We start from the raw sequence: 23814 nt of genomic DNA on the forward strand, positions 1-23814 counted from the left end.
ACAGTGTGTGCAAATGGCATGAGGAGGTAAGGCAATAAATAGGCCATAGTAGCGAAGTAATTACAGTTTAGCAAATTAACACGGGAGTGATAGATGAGCAGATGATGATGTGCAAGTAGTGATACTGGTGTACAAAAGATCAGAAAAGTAATTAAAAACAATACGGGGATGAGGTAGGTAGGTTGGGTGGGCTAATTCCAGATGGACTATATGCAGCTGCAGCGATCGGTTAGCTGCTCAGATAGCTGATGTTTAAAGTTAGTGGGTCTCCAGCTTCAGCGATTTTTGCAATTCGTTCCAGTCATTCCAGTTTATCCATGTATCTCCGTTTTGGAAAGATAACTCTTTGTGTTGTTGTTTGGTGCTGGTCCTTCCTTTTCCCTAGTCTATTTCTATATTGTTTTAGTGATTCACCATAGTGAAGGCGTAGGCTCAGGTTTTCTCTATGTTTTTGGTTGGATAGGTTTCTCAATTTCTTTCTTAGGTTCTTGCATTCTTCATCAAACCATTTGCACTGCTGTTCATTTTCTTAGGTTTTTATATTTTATAAGGAAGCTGAGAGGTTTACTGTTATACTGAGAGGTATACCACTATACTGTTTATGTTTTCTACTAAGTTTACACCTTTACAATTACAGTGAATCGTTTTGTCCAGGAAGTTGTCTAAAAGGGATTGAATTTATTGTTGTTTAAATGTTTTTTGGTAGGTTTCCACACTACTTTCCTTCCATCTATAGAATATCTTAATATTATTCAGTTCCTTTGGCTTTGATGCCTCATGATTGAGTATTGCTCTGTTCAAGTAGACTGTGATTTTGCTGTGATCTGACAGGGGTGTCAGTGGGCTGACTGAATGCTCTGAGACTCTGGGTTGAGGTCAGTGATAAAGTAGTCTACAGTACTACTGCCAAGAGATGAGCTATAGGTGTCACTACCATAGGAGTCCCCTAGAAGCCTACCATTGACTATGTACAGACCCAGCATGCGACAGAGCTGCAGGAGTTGTGACCCGTTTTTGTCGGTTATGTTGTCATAGTTGTGCCTAGGGGGGCATATGTGGGAGGGGATGCTGCCACCTGCAGGCAGGTGTTTGTCCCCCTGTGCGCTGAGGGTGTCAGGTTCTTGTCCGGTTCTGGCATTTAGGTCGCCACAGACTAGTGCATGACCCTGGGCCTGGAAATTATTGATTTCCCCCTCCAGGATGCAGAAGCTGTCTTCATTAAAGTATGGGCATTCTAGTTGGGGGATATAAATAGCACACAGGAGGACATTTTTCTCTGTTAAGATCATTTCCTTTGTAATTTGTAGCCAAATATAAAATGTTCCTGTTTTGATTAATTTAATAGAGTGAATTAGGACTGCTCTATACCAAATTAGCATACCCCCTGAGTCCCTTCCCAGCTCTCTGTGACCTAGGGGGCAACCAGTGGGTCCATCTCCTCTATACCATTTTTCTTGTAGGATGACAATGTCTGTATTTCTGATTTCTTTGGTGAAGTCCAGGTTCCTGGTCTTTAGATCAAAGGCAGATGACCTTGGGACTTGGATTTTCCGGGATGAGATAGTGAAGGCTTTGTGTTCCATAAAGTGTCCAATGTTATTCGTCTCACTCTCTCTCACTCTCTCTCCCCTCTCCCTCTCTTTCACTCTCTCGCCCCTCTCCTCTCTCTCTCACTCTCGCTCTCTGTCTATCTATCTCGGTCTATGTTTATTTCTCTCCATCTCTCTTTCACCTCTCTCTTCCTATCTCTCTCTCTCTCCCTATCTCTCTCTCTCTCCCTCTTTCTCTCTCTCCCTCTTTCTCTCTCTCCCTCTCAGTCGGTGTTGTGATAAGAAAAGTTGTGGCAACAGAAACGAGACACCCTCTGACCCCGTCATCATTGACAGGTAAGCAGGCTCCCCCTCTCACCTGTCCCAGTTGTCATGGTGATGTACTTGTGTATAACACTGTGCAGCGATGTGTACAGAGGAGGAAGGTATGCCAGGGTGTGAGAGTGTGTGGGTGTGTGATGAGCATTGAGCAGCTCAGGGTTGCTTCTGTCAAGTCTTGGTTGTTGTTGAGTTGTCTCAGTGAAACAACCTGAACCTCATGCAGTACCTGTATCAGCCCTCCTAACAATCCCATACAGTACCTGTATCAGCCCTCCTAACAATCCCATACAGTACCTGTATCAGCCCTCCTAACAATCCCATACAGTACCTGTATCAGCCCTCCTAACAATCCCATACAGTACCTGTATCAGCCCTCCTAACAATCCCATACAGTACCTGTATCAGTCTTCCTAACAATCCCATACAGTACCTGTATCAGTCTTCCTAACAATCCCATACAGTACCTGTATCAGCCCTCCTAACAATCCCATAGAGTACCTGTATCAGTCTTCCTAACAATCCCATACAGTACCTGTATCAGCCCTCCTAACAATCCCATACAGTACCTGTATCAGCCCTCCTAACAATCCCATACAGTACCTGTATCAGCCCTCCTAGCAATCCCGTACAGTACCTGTATCAGTCTTCCTAACAATCCCATACAGTACCTGTATCAGTCTTCTTAACAATCCCATACAGTACCTGTATCAGCCTTCCTAACAATCCCATAGAGTACCTGTATCAGCCCTCCTAACAATCCCATAGAGTACCTGTATCAGCCCTCCTAACAATCCCATACAGTACCTGTATCAGTCTTCCTAACAATCCCATGCAGTACCTGTATCAGCCCTCCAAGCAATCCCATACAGTACCTGTATCAGTCTTCCTAACAATCCCATACAGTACCTGTATCAGCCCTCCTAACAATCCCATACAGTACCTGTATCAGCCCTCCTAACAATCCCATACAGTACCTGTATCAGCCCTCCCAATCCCGTACAGTACCTGTATCAGTCTTCCTAACAATCCCATACAGTACCTGTATCAGTCTTCTTAACAATCCCATACAGTACCTGTATCAGCCTTCCTAACAATCCCATAGAGTACCTGTATCAGCCCTCCTAACAATCCCATAGAGTACCTGTATCAGCCCTCCTAACAATCCCATACAGTACCTGTATCAGTCTTCCTAACAATCCCATGCAGTACCTGTATCAGCCCTCCAAGCAATCCCATACAGTACCTGTATCAGTCTTCCTAACAATCCCATACAGTACCTGTATCAGTCTTCTTAACAATCCCATACAGTACCTGTATCAGCCTTCCTAACAATCCCATAGAGTACCTGTATCAGCCCTCCTAACAATCCCATAGAGTACCTGTATCAGCCCTCCTAACAATCCCATACAGTACCTGTATCAGTCTTCTTAACAATCCCATACAGTACCTGTATCAGTCTTCCTAACAATCCCATACAGTACCTGTATCAGTCTTCCTAACAATCCCATGCAGTACCTGTATCAGCCCTCCAAGCAATCCCATACAGTACCTGTATCAGTCTTCCTAACAATCCCATACAGTACCTGTATCAGCCCTCCTAACAATCCCATACAGTACCTGTATCAGCCCTCCTAACAATCCCATAGAGTAACTCCCTCATTAGTTGACTTTGCTTAATGTCCTCCTTCCTGTGGTTTTGCTGCAGTGACCTGTTTCTCAAAAATGACTCTTAACGAGACCACACTAATTAGACAATCATTCCCATTACTCTTCCAGAAGTGTGTGTGTATGTGTGCACCCCACAGCCTGCTCATCACTGTGTGTGTGTGTGTGTCTCTCCTTCTTTCTCACTCTATCCATCTCTCCTTCTTTCTCACTCTATCCAGCTCTCCCTTTTCTCTCTCTCTCCTTCTTTCTCACTCTATCCATCTCTCCTTTTTCTCTATCTCTCCTTCTTTCTCACTCTATCCATCTCTCCCTTTTCTCTATCTCTCCTTCTTTCTCACTCTATCCATCTCTCCTTTTTCTCTATCTCCTTCTTTCTCACTCTATCCATCTCTCCTTTTTCTCTATCTCTCCTTCTTTCTCACTCTATCCATCTCTCCTTTTTCTCTATCTCTCCTTCTTTCTGACTCTATCCATCTCTCCTTTTTCTTTATCTCTCCTTCTCTAATTTTTCACCTGACCTATTTTCTAATCCAGGAGGTGTGTGTTTTTCCATGTCCTAATTTGATGTTAGCCAACGCTACCCTCACACCTGAGCCTCAGCCTTGTAGGCCAACAGCCCGGCACAGCCCAGCCAGCCTGGTCTCATGACTAGACGTAACATTAGTACGATATGTAACGTGTTGTATGGTTACATAACACAGAAGGCCCAAAATGTAAAATTAAATTAGTGTGATACATTGGTAGGCATGTAATGTGAATGTCTTGCAACCCAAATGTTGAATGTTCAAATCTCATCATGGACAATTTTAGCTCATTTAAAAATGTTAAACTACTTTCTACTTTTTAGCTACTTTGCAACTACTTAGCATTATAGCTAATCATTGCCCTAATGCTAACCCTAACCTCAACCCTTTAACCTAAATCCTAACCTTAACCCTAACCTTAACCCCTAACCCTAATCCCTAGCTTTAGCCAAAACAAATTGGAATTCGTAACATATACATTTTGCGAATTTGTAACATATAATATGAAATGGATGATGGACATTTACAATGAATACATACCATATGAAACGTAACTATCATACTAATTGGAATGTCCCGGATTTACATTTACTATGTTACATCTACCCATGAGTCCAGGTTGGTGGAATTCAGCCCACCACAGCACATACAGTAATTTAATTAATCTACTGATCAGATCAGAGTTTCACTATAGAATTAAATGTGTGTGAAGGCTTAATATGCTCACACCTAGGCTCAATCAACATTCTGGGATGACAGGGTTACGTAAGCCCCTATGCATGAGGCTAAAGAGACGAACACACACACACACACACACACACACACACACACACACACACACACACACACACACACACACACACACACACACACACACACACACACACACACACACACACACACACACACACACAGTGATGAGCAGGCTGTGGGGTGCAGCTGTCTCAGAGCGCTGAGGTGAGGCCTTCCACTTCACTGGAGCAGAACAGTGGCTCCAAACACACACACACACACACACACACTCGCGTGCACACACACACGCGCAAACACAAACCCGAGCCAGGTATAGATCCTCTACTAACCCAGCCACAGTGATAGCAGTACAGCTGTTAATTTCATCAGTTATAATACTGGTCATTGCTTCATTAAAACACACATACACGCTGGTATTTGTGCTCATTGACTGGTTTCAGTCTCAGTTGAGTTCAGCACATCTCTCTCCACCCAGAAAAGTCTTACATCAACTCACCTCGCTTCTGAACAATCACTCTACTGTAGACAATACGCACACACACGCACGCACGCACGCACACACACACACACACACACACACACACACACACACACACACACACACACACACACACACACACACACACACACACACACACACACACACACACACACACACACACACACACACACTAAATCAAAAGGTATTATCTTTGCTCTGATTGGTAAGAAATCATGTGAACTGCTGCTTTGGGCTGAGCTGTTTTATGATGTATTTGTGTGTCTGTGTGTGTTTGTGTGTCTGTGTGTGTGTGTTTGTGTGTCTGTGTGCGTGCACACTTGTGTTTTGTGTTGGTATATGAGGGTACGTCTCAGTCTTCAGGCAGGGCTGTCAGTGCAGCTGAAAGGTGACACTCCTGTGCGCCTCTCTATGTCTTCCCCAGGTGAACGTGTGTGGCCCACTTTACCCCCTGACACTGGGGGAATAATAAGAAGGACGCGCATTGTCCTTGTGTGTATGTTGATGGAGGTTTTCTGGCAAGTGTGTGAGTGTCTTCAATAAAGAAAGTCAGACAGGAAGTGCTCCTCCCGGGCAAAGTGATGTCATCACTAGCACCTTCCTGTTCCAGAGGGCCCAATCTCTCCCTCCCTCTCTATCTCTTTCCCTCCCTCTCTCTCTCTTCCTTCCTCTCACCCTCCATCTCTGTCTCTCTTCATCCTTCCTCATTGTTATGCAGACAGACCTTCCCTAAGGTGGTGGTCGCTTCACAGCACTGACCTGCATACACACACACACACACACACACACACACACACACACACACACACACACACACACACACACACACACACACACACACACACACACACACACACACACACACACACACACACATTTTCTGCATGTGTTTAGTCTGCACCCAGCCCCAGGGGACTGAGGAGGAGAGTTGTGATTGACAGGTGAGAGTTGGGACGTCGAGGCTTTTTTAAAGCACCACAGTCCACCTCTCTCTCTCTCTCTCTCCGTCTCTCACTCTCTTTTTTGTAATACTGTATAACTCATGTTATTCAAGTAAAACTCTCCTCTTCTCTGAAATCTACTATTTAGTCATTGTTCTTACACTTCCATTTGATTGACCTTTATTTTGTTTGTGTTGTGTGTTGGGAATGAAGGGGTGTATCAGGCCAGAGTAGAGCTGGGGATTGAAGGGGTGTATCAGGCCAGAGTAGAGCTGGGAATGAAGGGGTGTATCAGGCCAGAGTAGAGCTGGGGATTGAAGGGGTGTATCAGGCCAGAGTAGAGCTGGGGATGAAGGGGTGTATCAGGCCAGAGTAGAGCTGGGGAATGAAGGGGTGTATCAGGCCAGAGTAGAGCTGGGGATTGAAGGGGTGTATCAGGCCAGAGTAGAGCTGGGAATGAAGGGGTGTATCAGGCCAGAGTAGAGCTGGGGATTGAAGGGGTGTATCAGGCCAGAGTAGAGCTGGGAATGAAGGGGTGTATCAGGCCAGAGTAGAGCTGGGGAATGAAGGGGTGTATCAGGCCAGAGTAGAGCTGGGAATGAAGGGGTGTATCAGGCCAGAGTAGAGCTGGGGATTGAAGGGGTGTATCAGGCCAGAGTAGAGCTGGGAATGAAGGGGTGTATCAGGCCAGAGTAGAGCTGGGAATGAAGGGGTGTATCAGGCCAGAGTAGAGCTGGGAATGAAGGGGTGTATCAGGCCAGAGTAGAGCTGGGGAATGAAGGGGTGTATCAGGCCAGAGTAGAGCTGGGAATGAAGGGGTGTATCAGGCCAGAGTAGAGCTGGGAATGAAGGGGTGTATCAGGCCAGAGTAGAGCTGGGAATGAAGGGGTGTATCAGGCCAGAGTAGAGCTGGGAATGAAGGGGTGTATCAGGCCAGAGTAGAGCTGGGAATGAAGGGGTGTATCAGGCCAGAGTAGAGCTGGGAATGAAGGGGTGGCCAGAGTAGAGCTGGGAATGAAGGGGTGTATCAGGCCAGAGTAGAGCTGGGGAATGAAGGGGTGTATCAGGCCAGAGTAGAGCTGGGGAAAGGGGTGTATCAGGCCAGGTAGAGCTGGGGAATGAAGGGGTGTATCAGGCCAGAGTAGAGCTGGGGAATGAAGGGGTGTATCAGGCCAGAGTAGAGCTGGGAATGAAGGGGTGTATCAGGCCAGAGTAGAGCTGGGGATTGAAGGGGTGTATCAGGCCAGAGTAGAGCTGGGAATGAAGGGGTGTATCAGGCCAGAGTAGAGCTGGGAATGAAGGGGTGTATCAGGCCAGAGTAGAGCTGGGAATGAAGGGGTGTATCAGGCCAGAGTAGAGCTGGGGAATGAAGGGGTGTATCAGGCCAGAGTAGAGCTGGGGAATGAAGGGGTGTATCAGGCCAGAGTAGAGCTGGGGAATGAAGGGGTGTATCAGGCCAGAGTAGAGCTGGGGAATGAAGGGGTGTATCAGGCCAGAGTAGAGGTGGGAATGAAGGGGTGTATCAGGCCAGAGTAGAGCTGGGGAATGAAGGGGTGTATCAGGCCAGAGTAGAGCTGGGAATGAAGGGGTGTATCAGGCCAGAGTAGAGCTGGGAATGAAGGGGTGTATCAGGCCAGAGTAGAGCTGGCCTAAATTACTAATGTTCTAGTCCTTTGTCCAGGATCCAAGACCTATTTAAAACACTGGTGTGGAGACTGCAGAGCAGAGAAGGAGAAAAGTTGCAGAGGAAACAGGAGACAGAGAGAATGACAGATAATGGGGGAAGGGGGAGAGAGTTTCTATGCTGTGGTGAAATGAGAGTGTGATTGTCTAATGCTGGGCTGCTAACATGTCGAGAGACAGACAGCAGGACTGGAATGACGTTTTCCAGGATCCCCTCTCTCTCTCTCTCTCTCTCTCCAAGATGTGCCCTGGAATATGCTCTCAATATGCTTTTCAAACGAGGCATGACGTGTGTGTGTGTGTGTGTGTGTGTGTGTGTGTGTGTGTGTGTGTGTGTGTGTGTGTGTGTGTGTGTGTGTGTGTGTGTGTGTGTGTGTGTGTGTGTGTGTGTGTGTGTGTGTGTGTGTGTGTGTGTGTGTGTGTGTGTGTGTGTGTGTGTGTGTGTGTGTGTGTGCGGTAGCGGCGGCAGCTCCGTTAGTTGCGGAAGTAACTGAACAAATGATTGAGGGGAGTTCAGGCAGTCTGAAAGCGTCTGATAAATGGCATATATATTATTATTATATATTATTATATTATATTATCAGTGTAAAGAGGCATCTTGTCTATAATCTGTCCAGGATGCCTATGTGTGAGAGACAGAAACAGAAAGACATTGAGAGCGAGTGAGATGGGTAAACACAGACATGAACATATTATACAAATCTGAGCAGAGTTCAGTCATTCATCATACATTTCAGAGCTCAGACAGCCCTAAATATAATCTGAGCAGAGTTAAGTCATTCATCATACATTTCAGAGCTCAGACAGCCCTAAATATAATCTGAGCAGAGTTAAGTCATTCATCATACATTTCAGAGCTCAGACAGCCCTAAATATAATCTGAGCAGAGTTAAATCATTCATCATACATTTCAGAGCTCAGACAGCCTTAAATATAATCTGAGCAGAGTTAAGTCATTCATCATACATTTCAGAGCTCAGACAGCCTTAAATATAATCTGAGCAGAGTTAAATCATTCATCATACATTTCAGAGCTCAGACAGCCTTAAATATAATCTGAGCAGAGTTAAGTCATTCATCATACATTTCAGAGCTCAGACAGCCTTAAATATAATCTGAGCAGAGTTAAGTCATTCATCATACATTTCAGAGCTCAGACAGCCCTAAATATAATCTGAGCAGAGTTAAATCATTCATCATACATTTCAGAGCTCAGACAGCCCTAAATATAATCTGAGCAGAGTTAAGTCATTCATCATACATTTCAGAGCTAAAACAGCCCTAAATATAATCTGAGCAGAGTTAAGTCATTCATCATACATTTCAGAGCTCAGACAGCCCTAAATATAATCTGAGCAGAGTTAAGTCATTCATCATACATTTCAGAGCTCAGACAGCCTTAAATATAATCTGAGCAGAGTTAAGTCATTCATCATACATTTCAGAGCTCAGACAGCCCTAAATATAATCTGAGCAGAGTTAAGTCATTCGTCATACATTTCAGAGCTCAAACAGCCTTAAATATAATCTGAGCAGAGTTAAGACATTCTTCATACATTTCAGAGCTCAGACAGCCTTAAATATAATCTGAGGAGAGTTAAGTCATTCATCATACATTTCAGAGCTCAGACAGCCTTAAATATAATCTGAGCAGAGTTAAGTCATTCATCATACATTTCAGAGCTCAGACAGCCCTAAATATAATCTGAGCAGAGTTAAGTCATTCATCATACATTTCAGAGCTCAGACAGCCCTAAATATAATCTGAGCAGAGTTAAGTCATTCATCATACATTTCAGAGCTCAGACAGCCTTAAATATAATCTGAGCAGAGTTAAGTCATTCATCATACATTTCAGAGCTCAGACAGCCCTAAATATAATCTGAGCAGAGTTAAGTCATTCATCATACATTTCAGAGCTCAAACAGCCTTAAATATAATCTGAGCAGAGTTAAGACATTCTTCATACATTTCAGAGCTCAGACAGCCTTAAATATAATCTGAGGAGAGTTAAGTCATTCATCATACATTTCAGAGCTCAGACAGCCTTAAATATAATCTGAGCAGAGTTAAGTCATTCATCATACATTTCAGAGCTCAGACAGCCCTAAATATAATCTGAGCAGAGTTAAGTCATTCATCATACATTTCAGAGCTCAGACAGCCCTAAATATAATCTGAGCAGAGTTAAATCATTCATCATACATTTCAGAGCTCAGACAGCCTTAAATATAATCTGAGCAGAGTTAAGTCATTCGTCATACATTTCAGAGCGCAGACAGCCTTAAATATAATCTGAGCAGAGTTACGTCATTCGTCATACATTTCAGAGCTCAGACAGCCTTAAATATAATCTGAGCAGAGTTAAGTCATTCATCATACATTTCAGAGCTCAGACAGCCCTAAATATAATCTGAGCAGAGTTAAGTCATTCATCATACATTTCAGAGCTCAGACAGCCCTAAATATAATCTGAGCAGAGTTAAATCATTCATCATACATTTCAGAGCTCAGACAGCCTTAAATATAATCTGAGCAGAGTTAAATCATTCATCATACATTTCAGAGCTCAGACAGCCTTAAATATAATCTGAGCAGAGTTAAGTCATTCATCATACATTTCAGAGCTCAGACAGCCTTAAATATAATCTGAGCAGAGTTAAGTCATTCATCATACATTTCAGAGCTCAGACAGCCCTAAATATAATCTGAGCAGAGTTAAGTCATTCATCATACATTTCAGAGCTCAGACAGCCCTAAATATAATCTGAGCAGAGTTAAGTCATTCATCATACATTTCAGAGCTCAGACAGCCCTAAATATAATCTGAGCAGAGTTAAGTCATTCATCATACATTTCAGAGCTCAGACAGCCTAAATATAATCTGAGCAGAGTTAAGTCATTCATCATACATTTCAGAGCTCAGACAGCCTTAAATATAATCTGAGCAGAGTTAAGTCATTCATCATACATTTCAGAGCTCAGACAGCCTTAAATATAATCTGAGCAGAGTTAAGTCATTCATCATACATTTCAGAGCTCAGACAGCCTTAAATATAATCTGAGCAGAGTTAAGTCATTCATCATACATTTCAGAGCTCAGACAGCCTTAAATATAATCTGAGCAGAGTTAAGTCATTCATCATACATTTCAGAGCTCAGACAGCCTAAATATAATCTGAGCAGAGTTAAGTCATTCATCATACATTTCAGAGCTCAGACAGCCTTAAATATAATCTGAGCAGAGTTAAGTCATTCATCATACATTTCAGAGCTCAGACAGCCCTAAATATAATCTGAGCAGAGTTAAGTCATTCATCATACATTTCAGATGTATCAGCCTAAATATAATCTGAGCAGAGTTAAGTCATTCATCATACATTTCAGAGCTGACAGCCTTAAATATAATCTGAGCAGAGTTAAGTCATTCATCATACATTTCAGAGCTCAGACAGCCCTAAATATAATCTGAGCAGAGTTAAGTCATTCGTCATACATTTCAGAGCTCAGTAGCCTGAAATATAATCTGAGCAGAGTTAAGACATTCTTCATACATTTCAGAGCTCAGACAGCCTTAAATATAATCTGTAGGAGAGTTAAGTCATTCATCATACATTTCAGAGCTCAGACAGCCTTAAATATAATCTGAGCAGAGTTAAGTCATTCATCATACATTTCAGAGCTCAGACAGCCCTAAATATAATCTGAGCAGAGTTAAGTCATTCATCATACATTTCAGAGCTCAGACAGCCCTAAATATAATCTGAGCAGAGTTAAGTCATTCATCATACATTTCAGAGCTCAGACAGCCTTAAATATAATCTGAGCAGAGTTAAGTCATTCATCATACATTTCAGAGCTCAGACAGCCCTAAATATAATCTGAGCAGAGTTAAGTCATTCATCATACATTTCAGAGCTCAGGGAGCCTTAAATATAATCTGAGCAGAGAAATCATTCATCATACATTTCAGAGCTCAACAGCCTTAAATATAATTTGAGCAGAGTTAAGTCATTCATCATACATTTCAGGCTCAGACAGCCTTAAATATAATCTGAGCAGAGTTAAGTCATTCATCATACATTTCAGAGCTCAGACAGCCTTAAATATAATCTGAGCAGAGTTAAGTCATTCATCATACATTTCAGAGCTCAGCCCCTAAATATAATCTGAGCCCTTAAATCCCTGAGCAGAGTTAAGTCATTCATCATACATTTCAGAGCTCAGACAGCCCTAAATATAATCTGAGCAGAGTTAAGTCATTCATCATACATTTCAGAGCTCAGACAGCCTTAAATATAATCTGAGCAGAGTTAAGATTCATACATTTCAGAGCTCAGACAGCCCTAAATATAATCTGAGCAGAGTTAAGTCATTCGCATTTCAGAGCTCAAACAGCCTTAAATATAATCTGAGCAGAGTTAAGACATTCTTCATACATTTCAGAGCTCAGACAGCCTTAAATATAATCTGAGCAGAGTTAAGTCATTCATCATACATTTCAGAGCTCAGACAGCCTTAAATATAATCTGAGCAGAGTTAAGTCATTCATCATACATTTCAGAGCTCAGACAGCCCTAAATATAATCTGAGCAGAGTTAAGTCATTCATCATACATTTCAGAGCTCAGACAGCCTTAAATATAATCTGAGCAGAGTTAAGTCATTCATCATACATTTCAGAGCTCAGACAGCCTAAATATAATCTGAGCAGAGTTAAGTCATTCATCATACATTTCAGAGCTCAGACAGCCTTAAATATAATCTGAGCAGAGTTAAGTCATTCATCATACATTTCAGAGCTCAGACAGCCTTAAATATAATCTGAGCAGAGTTAAGTCATTCAATACATTTCAGAGCTCCCCTCAGACAGCCTTGAATATAATCTGAGCAGAGTTAAGTCATTCATCATACATTTCAGAGCTCAGACAGCCTTAAATATAATCTGAGCAGAGTTAAGTCATTCATCATACATTTCAGAGCTCAGACAGCCTTAAATATAATCTGAGCAGAGTTAAGTCATTCATCATACATTTCAGAGCTCAGACAGCCCCTAAATATAATCTGAGCAGAGTTAAGTCATTCATCATTTCAGAGCTACATTATAATCAGAGCATTCAATAAATATAATCTGAGCAGAGTTAAGTCATTCATCATACATTTTAGAGCTCAGACAGCCCTAAATATAATCTGAGCAGAGTTAAGTCATTCATCATACATTTCAGAGCTCAGACAGCCTTAAATATAATCTGAGCAGATTAAGCATTTTCAGGGCTCAGAACAGCCTTAAATATAATCTGGTTAAGTCATTCATCAGACAGCCTTAATTAAGTCAGCTAGGTAAATATAATCTGAGGAGTTAAGTCAGACATTTACATTTCAGAGCTCAGACAGCCCTAAATATAATCTGAGCAGAGTTAAGTCATTCATCATACATTTCAGAGCTCAGACAGCCTTAAATATAATCTGAGCAGAGTTAAGTCATTCATCATACATTTCAGAGCTCAGACAGCCCTAAATATAATCTGAGCAGAGTTAAGTCATTCGCATCATTTCAGAGCTCAAACAGCCTTAAATATAATCTGAGCAGAGTTAAGACATTCTTCATACATTTCAGAGCTCAGACAGCCTTAAATATAATCTGAGGAGAGTTAAGTCATTCATCATACATTTCAGAGCTCAGACAGCCTTAAATATAATCTGAGCAGAGTTAAGTCATTCATCATACATTTCAGAGCTCAGACAGCCCTAAATATAATCTGAGCAGAGTTAAGTCATTCATCATACATTTCAGAGCTCAGACAGCCCTAAATATAATCTGAGCAGAGTTAAATCATTCATCATACATTTCAGAGCTCAGACAGCCTTAAATATAATCTGAGCAGAGTTAAGTCATTCGTCATACATTTCAGAGCGCAGACAGCCTTAAATATAATCTGAGCAGAGTTACGTCATTCGTCATACATTTCAGAGCTCAGACAGCCTTAAATATAATCTGAGCAGAGTTAAGTCATTCATCATACATTTCAGAGCTCAGACAGCCCTAAATATAATCTGAGCAGAGTTAAGTCATTCATCATACATTTCAGAGCTCAGACAGCCCTAAATATAATCTGAGCAGAGTTAAATCATTCATCATACATTTCAGAGCTCAGACAGCCTTAAATATAATCTGAGCAGAGTTAAGTCATTCGTCATACATTTCAGAGCGCAGACAGCCTTAAATATAATCTGAGCAGAGTTAAGTCATTCGTCATACATTTCAGAGCTCAGACAGCCTTAAATATAATCTGTGCAGAGTTAAGTCATTCATCATACATTTCAGAGCTCAGACAGCCCTAAATATAATCTGAGCAGAGTTAAGTCATTCATCATACATTTCAGAGCTCAGACAGCCCTAAATATAATCTGAGCAGAGTTAAGTCATTCATCATACATTTCAGAGCTCAGACAGCCCTAAATATAATCTGAGCAGAGTTAAGTCATTCATCATACATTTCAGAGCTCAGACAGCCCTAAATATAATCTGAGCAGAGTTAAATCATTCATCATACATTTCAGAGCTCAGACAACCTTAAATATAATCTGAGCAGAGTTAAGTCATTCGTCATACATTTCAGAGCGCAGACAGCCTTAAATATAATCTGAGCAGAGTTAAGTCATTCGTCATACATTTCAGAGCTCAGACAGCCCTAAATATAATCTGAGCAGAGTTAAGTCATTCATCATACATTTCAGAGCTCAGACAGCCCTAAATATAATCTGAGCAGAGTTAAGTCATTCATCATACATTTCAGAGCTCAGACAGCCTTAAATATAATCTGAGTATGTTCCAGGCAACCAGAGAAACCAGGAATGCCTGCTTTCTGTACAGATGTATCAATGTACTTGTTCCTTTCCATATAAGTGGACAGCCTCTGTGCTATTATACTGAAAAAGATCTTCCCTTCCCTTGAATACACTCTGACACACGGACACAAATACACACACTAGTAGTGAGCCTGGCATGAGCACCATTCTGACTTCTGTAAGTGACTCTTGAGATGAGGGAGGGTGGGAGGGAGGGAGGGTGGGAGGGAGGGAGGGAGGGAGGGAGGGAGGGAGGGAGGGAGGGAGGGAAGGTGGGAGGGAGGGAGGGAGGGTGGGGAGGGAGGGAGGGAGGGGGAGGGATGGGAGGGAGGGAGGGAGGGAGGGAGGGAGGGAGGGAGGGAGGGAGGGAGGGTGGGAGGGAGGGAGGGAGGGATCATGACAACAAATATGACATTTGAAATGTCTTTATTCTTTTGGAACTTTTGTCACGTTTGTTTTTGATCCATTTCCCTTGCTCTGGCAATGTAAACACGTTTCCCATGCCAATAAAGACCCTTAAATTGAAATTGAGTTCCCCATTTCACTCAATGTTACTCCTATGGTACTACTCTTAATCCACTGGTAGCGCCCGGTGTAGTAAGACTACTGGCCTGAAAACCTGAGCTAAAACCCAACAACATGTCATTAGTGTCGAAGCAGTTGATTGGCTGACAGCGTTGACCAACATAGGTACCACTAATTATCTCCCTTTAGACCTGTGTGTGTAGAGGATGTTGATATACGCGCTTGGATCCCCTGTGAGATAAGAATCAAGCTCATACTCTGAGTCGATATTCACTTAATAATAAGGAATTGCCCTTGACCACGCCCACAAGTTGCGGAAAACAAGCCTTCTTCCCCGTGGATCCCAATTGTAAAAGAGCCAACTGCGTTGCCGATTGTTTTTGTTATACAGAAATAACAAAACATGTCAAAAAGCGACTGTGTTGTTCAATTAAGCAATAAGTCCAGGGGTGGTATGGTATGTGGCCAATATACCACGGCTAAGGGCTGTTCTTAGGACACAGTTCTTAGCCATGGTATGTTGGCCATATAACACACCCCCCCCCTCCCCCATGTGCCTTATTGCTATTATTCACTGGTTCATTTTTTTTTTTTGCCATACCCATGGTATATGGTCTGATATACCACGGCTTTCAGCCAATCAGCATTCAGGGCTCGAACCACCCAGGTTATAATGTACATTTAATCACAGGTAAGACATTTACCTCGTTTAGTAGAGTCCGTTTTAAACTCCACTCAGAACTTGTAGATGTATTGTCCTTTTATTTGGGTTGTTGGCTAACTTAATGTTCTGTTTGGTAGCTAGGTAGCACTCATGTGGCTAACGTTAGTACCATCATGAAAAGGGGCATGAGGGAAGCCCTAATATATTAGGTTTTTCTAGGTAGAGAGAATGCTCAGGAGCAATGTTGAAATGTAATATTTAGATATGTACTTTTCTTAAATGTAGTTTTGACTAAAGCAAGAAAATTGTGTTTTTGCTGTGAGACAATTGGTATCCAAGGTAACCACAGGTTGTTTCCCCACAGGCGGGCGGAGCCTCAACGTTCTATATAACACAACTGGGACTATTATGAAACCAGGCCAACCTGAGATAGGTGTCCTGTTCTGCTCCTCTTTGTCACAAATCAGCTTATAAATGTTTTCTCCTCCCTCTCCTCTCTATTTCCACGTTCTCCTTCTCTCTCCTCCTCTTTCTCCTTCCCAAAGTTAACCCTCCCTCTCTCTTTACTTCTGTCCTAGACTGGTGGTCAGTAGACATCTTGCTAAAACAGAATGCTGTCTCTGTCTCATGCCGTTATTTTAGTGCAACATCACAGAGCAAAAGGCAAGAGATGGGTTCTCTCAAAGACATGGATTAGGGTAAGACATGAGATAGTGGTGGGTTCTCTCTGAGACACGAGTTAGGGTAAGACATTGGAGAGTGGAGAGTTCTCACTAAGACATGGGAGAGTGATGGGTTCTCTCTTAGACACAGGAGTGATGGGTTCTCTCTAAGACACAGGGACAGGTAGGACATCGGAGATTGATGAGTTCTATCTAAGACAGGGATGGGTAAGACATGGGAGAGTGATGTGTTCTCTCTAAGACAGGGATGGGTAAGACATGGGAGAGTGATGTGTTCTCTCTAAGACAGGGATGGGTAAGACATGGGAGAGTGATGTGTTCTCTCTAAGACAGGGATGGGTAAGACATAGGAGAGTGATGTGTTCTCTCTAAGACAGGGATGGGTAAGACATAGGAGAGTGATGTGTTCTCTCTAAGACACGGAGAAGGGTAAGACATGGGAGCGTGATGGGTTCTCTCTTAGACAGGGATGGGTAAGACATGGGAGAGTGATGTGTTCTCTCTAAGACACGGAGAAGGGTAAGACATGGGAGCGTGATGGGTTCTCTCTTAGACAGGGATGGGTAAGACATGGGAGAGTGATGTGTTCTCTCTAAGACACGTGGAAGGGTAAGACATGGGAGTAAGACATGTGTTCTCTCTAAGACAGGGATGGGTAAGACATAGGAGAGTGATGTGTTCTCTCTAAGACAGGGATGGGTAAGACATGGGAGAGTGATGTTTCTCTCTAAGACAGGGATGGGTAAGACATGGGAGAGTGATGTGTTCTCTCTAAGACAGGGATGGGTAAGACATGGGAGAGTGATGTGTTCTCTCTAAGACAGGGATGGGTAAGACATGGGAGAGTGATGTGTTCTCTCTAAGAGACGGGTTAGGGTAAGACATGGGAGAGTGATGTGTTCTCTCTAAGACAGGGATGGGTAAGACATGGGAGAGTGATGTGTTCTCTCTAAGACAGGGATGGGTAAAACATGGGAGCGTGATGTGTTCTCTCTAAGACAGGGATGGTAAGACATGGGAGAGTGATGTGTTCTCACTAAGACAGGGATGGGTAAGACATGGGAGAGTGATGTGTTCTCTCTAAGACAGGGATGGGTAAGACATGGGAGAGTGATGTGTTCTCTCTAAGACAGGGATGGGTAAGACATGGGAGAGTGATGTGTTCTCTCTAAGACAGGGATGGGTAAGACATGGGAGAGTGATGTGTTCTCTCTAAGACAGGGATGGGTAAGACATAGGAGAGTGATGTGTTCTCTCTAAGACACGGAGAAGGGTAAGACATGGGAGCGTGATGGGTTCTCTCTTAGACAGGGATGGGTAAGACATAGGAGAGTGATGTGTTCTCTCTAAGACACGGAGAAGGGTAAGACATGGGAGAGTGATGTGTTCTCTCTAAGACAGGGATGGGTAAGACATAGGAGTATGATGTGTTCTCTCTAAGACACGGAGAAGGGTAAGACATGGGAGAGTGATGTGTTCTCTCTAAGACAGGGATGGGTAAGACATGGGAGAGTGATGTGTTCTCTCTAAGACACGGAGAAGGGTAAGACATGGGAGAGTGATGTGTTCTCTCTAAGACAGGGATGGGTAAGACATAGGAGAGTGATGTGTTCTCTCTAAGACAGGGATGGGTAAGACATGGGAGAGTGATGTGTTCTCTCTAAGACAGGGATGGGTAAGACATAGGAGAGTGATGTGTTCTCTCTAAGACAGGGATGGGTAAGACATAGGAGAGTGATGTGTTCTCTCTAAGACAGGGATGGGTAAGACATGGGAGAGTGATGTGTTCTCTCTAAGACAGGGATGGGTAAGACATGGAGAGTGATGTGTTCTCTCTAAGACAGGGATGGGTAAGACATAGGAGAGTGATGTGTTCTCTCTAAGAGACGGGTTAGGGTAAGACATGGGAGAGTGATGTGTTCTCTCTAAGACAGGGATGGGTAAGACATGGGAGAGTGATGTGTTCTCTCTAAGACAGGGATGGGTAAGACATAGGAGAGTGATGTGTTCTCTCTAAGACAGGGATGGGTAAGACATGGGAGAGTGATGTGTTCTCTCTAAGACAGGGATGGGTAAGACATAGGAGAGTGATGTGTTCTCTCTAAGACACAGAGAAGGGTAAGAAATGGGAGAGTGATGTGTTCTCTCTAAGACAGGGATGGGTAAGACATGGGAGAGTGATGTGTTCTCTCTAAGACAGGGATGGGTAAGACATGGGAGAGTGATGTGTTCTCTCTAAGACAGGGATGGGTAAGACATGGGAGAGTGATGTGTTCTCTCTAAGACAGGGATGGGTAAGACATAGGAGAGTGATGTGTTCTCTCTAAGACAGGGATGGGTAAGACATGGGAGAGTGATGTGTTCTCTCTAAGACAGGGATGGGTAAGACATGGGAGAGTGATGTGTTCTCTCTAAGACAGGGATGGGTAAGACATGGGAGAGTGATGTGTTCTCTCTAAGAGACGGGTTAGGGTAAGACATGGGAGAGTGATGTGTTCTCTCTAAGACAGGGATGGGTAAGACATGGGAGAGTGATGTGTTCTCTCTAAGACAGGGATGGGTAAGACATAGGAGAGTGATGTGTTCTCTCTAAGACAGGGATGGGTAAGACATGGGAGAGTGATGTGTTCTCTCTAAGACAGGGATGGGTAAGACATGGGAGAGTGATGTGTTCTCTCTAAGACAGGGATGGGTAAGACATGGGAGAGTGATGTGTTCTCTCTAAGACAGGGATGGGTAAGACATGGGAGAGTGATGTGTTCTCTCTAAGACAGGGATGGGTAAGACATAGGAGAGTGATGTGTTCTCTCTAAGACACGGAGAAGGGTAAGACATGGGAGATTGATGTGTTCTCTCTAAGACAGGGATGGGTAAGACATGGGAGAGTGATGTGTTCTCTCTAAGACACGGAGAAGGGTAAGACATGGGAGAGTGATGTGTTCTCTCTAAGACAGGGATGGGTAAGACATGGGAGAGTGATGTGTTCTCTCTAAGACACGGAGAAGGGTAAGACATGGGAGAGTGATGTGTTCTCTCTAAGACAGGGATGGGTAAGACATAGGAGAGTGATGTGTTCTCTCTAAGACAGGGATGGGTAAGACATAGGAGAGTGATGTGTTCTCTCTAAGACAGGGATGGGTAAGACATAGGAGAGTGATGTGTTCTCTCTAAGACACGGAGAAGGGTAAGACATGGGACCGTGATGGGTTCTCTCTTAGACAGGGATGGGTAAGACATGGGAGAGTGATGTGTTCTCTCTAAGACAGGGATGGGTAAGACATGGGAGAGTGATGTGTTCTCTCTAAGACAGGGATGGGTAAGACATGGGAGAGTGATGTGTTCTCTCTAAGACAGGGATGGGTAAGACATGGGAGAGTGATGTGTTCTCTCTAAGACAGGGATGGGTAAGACATGGGAGAGTGATGTGTTCTCTCTAAGACAGGGATGGGTAAGACATGGGAGAGTGATGTGTTCTCTCTAAGACAGGGATGGGTAAGACATAGGAGAGTGATGTGTTCTCTCTAAGACAGGGATGGGTAAGACATGGGAGAGTGATGTGTTCTCTCTAAGACAGGGATGGGTAAGACATAGGAGAGTGATGTGTTCTCTCTAAGACACAGAGAAGGGTAAGAAATGGGAGAGTGATGTGTTCTCTCTAAGACAGGGATGGGTAAGACATGGGAGAGTGATGTGTTCTCTCTGAGACAGGGATGGGTAAGACATGGGAGAGTGATGTGTTCTCTCTGAGACAGGGATGGGTAAGACATAGGAGAGTGATGTGTTCTCTCTAAGACACGGAGAAGGGTAAGACATGGGAGATTGATGTGTTCTCTCTAAGACAGGGATGGGTAAGACATGGGAGAGTGATGTGTTCTCTCTAAGACACGGAGAAGGGTAAGACATGGGAGAGTGATGTGTTCTCTCTAAGACAGGGAAAGGTAAGACATAGGAGAGTGATGTGTTCTCTCTAAGACACAGAGAAGGGTAAGACATGGGAGAGTGATGTGTTCTCTCTAAGACAGGGATGGGTAAGACATGGGAGAGTGATGTGTTCTCTCTAAGACAGGGATGGGTAAGACATGGGAGAGTGATGTGTTCTCTCTAAGACAGGGATGGGTAAGACATGGGAGAGTGATGTGTTCTCTCTAAGACAGGGATGGGTAAGACATAGGAGAGTGATGTGTTCTCTCTAAGACACAGAGAAGGGTAAGAAATGGGAGAGTGATGTGTTCTCTCTAAGACAGGGATGGGTAAGACATGGGAGAGTGATGTGTTCTCTCTGAGACAGGGATGGGTAAGACATGGGAGAGTGATGTGTTCTCTCTGAGACAGGGATGGGTAGACATAGGAGAGTGATGTGTTCTCTCTAAGACAGGGATGGGTAAGACATGGGAGAGTGATGTGTTCTCTCTAAGACAGGGATGGGTAAGACATAGGAGAGTGATGTGTTCTCTCTAAGACACAGAGAAGGGTAAGAAATGGGAGAGTGATGTGTTCTCTCTGAGACAGGGATGGGTAAGACATGGGAGAGTGATGTGTTCTCTCTGAGACAGGGATGGGTAAGACATAGGAGAGTGATGTGTTCTCTCTAAGACACAGAGAAGGGTAAGAAATGGGAGAGTGATGTGTTCTCTCTAAGACAGGGATGGGTAAGACATGGGAGAGTGATGTGTTCTCTCTAAGACAGGGATGGGTAAGACATGGGAGAGTGATGTGTTCTCTCTAAGACAGGGATGGGTAAGACATGGGAGAGTGATGTGTTCTCTCTAAGACAGGGATGGGTAAGACATGGGAGAGTGATGTGTTCTCTCTAAGACAGGGATGGGTAAGACATGGGAGAGTGATGTGTTCTCTCTGAGACAGGGATGGGTAAGACATAGGAGAGTGATGTGTTCTCTCTAAGACACGGAGAAGGGTAAGACATGGGAGATTGATGTGTTCTCTCTAAGACAGGGATGGGTAAGACATGGGAGGGTGATGTGTTCTCTCTAAGACAGGGATGGGTAAGACATAGGAGAGTGATGTGTTCTCTCTAAGACACGGAGAAGGGTAAGACATGGGAGAGTGATGTGTTCTCTCTAAGACAGGGATGGGTAAGACATGGGAGAGTTATGTGTTCTCTCTGAGACAGGGATGGGTAAGACATGGGAGAGTGATGTGTTCTCTCTGAGACAGGGATGGGTAAGACATAGGAGAGTGATGTGTTCTCTCTAAGACACAGAGAAGGGTAAGAAATGGGAGAGTGATGTGTTCTCTCTGAGACAGGGATGGGTAAGACATGGGAGAGTGATGTGTTCTCTCTGAGACAGGGATGGGTAAGACATAGGAGAGTGATGTGTTCTCTCTAAGACAGGGATGGGTAAGACATAGGAGAGTGATGTGTTCTCTCTAAGACAGGGATGGGTAAGACATGGGAGAGTGATGTGTTCTCTCTAAGACAGGGATGGGTAAGACATGGGAGAGTGATGTGTTCTCTCTAAGACAGGGATGGGTAAGACATGGGAGAGTGATGTGTTCTCTCTAAGACAGGGATGGGTAAGACATGGGAGAGTGATGTGTTCTCTCTAAGACAGGGATGGGTAAGACATGGGAGAGTGATGTGTTCTCTCTAAGACAGGGATGGGTAAGACATGGGAGAGTGATGTGTTCTCTCTGAGACAGGGATGGGTAAGACATGGGAGAGTGATGTGTTCTCTCTGAGACAGGGATGGGTAAGACATAGGAGAGTGATGTGTTCTCTCTAAGACAGGGATGGGTAAGACATGGGAGAGTGATGTGTTCTCTCTAAGACAGGGATGGGTAAGACATAGGAGAGTGATGTGTTCTCTCTAAGACACAGAGAAGGGTAAGAAATGGGAGAGTGATGTGTTCTCTCTGAGACAGGGATGGGTAAGACATGGGAGAGTGATGTGTTCTCTCTGAGACAGGGATGGGTAAGACATAGGAGAGTGATGTGTTCTCTCTAAGACACAGAGAAGGGTAAGAAATGGGAGAGTGATGTGTTCTCTCTAAGACAGGGATGGGTAAGACATGGGAGAGTGATGTGTTCTCTCTGAGACAGGGATGGGTAAGACATGGGAGAGTGATGTGTTCTCTCTAAGACAGGGATGGGTAAGACATAGGAGAGTGATGTGTTCTCTCTAAGACAGGGATGGGTAAGACATGGGAGAGTGATGTGTTCTCTCTAAGACAGGGATGGGTAAGACATGGGAGAGTGATGTGTTCTCTCTAAGACAGGGATGGGTAAGACATGGGAGAGTGATGTGTTCTCTCTAAGACAGGGATGGGTAAGACATGGGAGAGTGATGTGTTCTCTCTAAGACAGGGATGGGTAAGACATGGGAGAGTGATGTGTTCTCTCTAAGACAGGGATGGGTAAGACATGGGAGAGTGATGTGTTCTCTCTGAGACAGGGATGGGTAAGACATGGGAGAGTGATGTGTTCTCTCTGAGACAGGGATGGGTAAGACATAGGAGAGTGATGTGTTCTCTCTAAGACAGGGATGGGTAAGACATGGGAGAGTGATGTGTTCTCTCTAAGACAGGGATGGGTAAGACATAGGAGAGTGATGTGTTCTCTCTAAGACACAGAGAAGGGTAAGAAATGGGAGAGTGATGTGTTCTCTCTGAGACAGGGATGGGTAAGACATGGGAGAGTGATGTGTTCTCTCTGAGACAGGGATGGGTAAGACATAGGAGAGTGATGTGTTCTCTCTAAGACACAGAGAAGGGTAAGAAATGGGAGAGTGATGTGTTCTCTCTAAGACAGGGATGGGTAAGACATGGGAGAGTGATGTGTTCTCTCTGAGACAGGGATGGGTAAGACATGGGAGAGTGATGTGTTCTCTCTAAGACAGGGATGGGTAAGACATAGGAGAGTGATGTGTTCTCTCTAAGACAGGGATGGGTAAGACATGGGAGAGTGATGTGTTCTCTCTAAGACAGGGATGGGTAAGACATGGGAGAGTGATGTGTTCTCTCTAAGACAGGGATGGGTAAGACATGGGAGAGTGATGTGTTCTCTCTAAGACAGGGATGGGTAAGACATGGGAGAGTGATGTGTTCTCTCTAAGACAGGGATGGGTAAGACATGGGAGAGTGATGTGTTCTCTCTAAGACAGGGATGGGTAAGACATGGGAGAGTGATGTGTTCTC

The 23814-nt window shown here is 43.8% G+C and overlaps 1 protein-coding gene across 2 annotated transcripts in view; it reads left to right on the forward strand.

Annotated features, from left to right (window-relative positions):
• The window catches only part of LOC118376822 (transcription factor COE1-A-like), a 140821-nt gene that overhangs the window by 15425 nt on the left and 101582 nt on the right, over positions 1-23814 (forward strand). For both annotated transcript variants that reach the window (XM_052515150.1, XM_052515155.1), the window contains exon 6: positions 1818-1886. In XM_052515150.1, the coding sequence (XP_052371110.1) occupies positions 1818-1886 (69 nt within the window). The remainder of the gene's footprint in view (positions 1-1817; positions 1887-23814) is intronic.

This window comes from Oncorhynchus keta, chromosome 4 (genome assembly GCF_023373465.1).
Source record: "Oncorhynchus keta strain PuntledgeMale-10-30-2019 chromosome 4, Oket_V2, whole genome shotgun sequence".
Classification (NCBI taxonomy): Eukaryota; Metazoa; Chordata; class Actinopteri; order Salmoniformes; family Salmonidae; genus Oncorhynchus; species Oncorhynchus keta.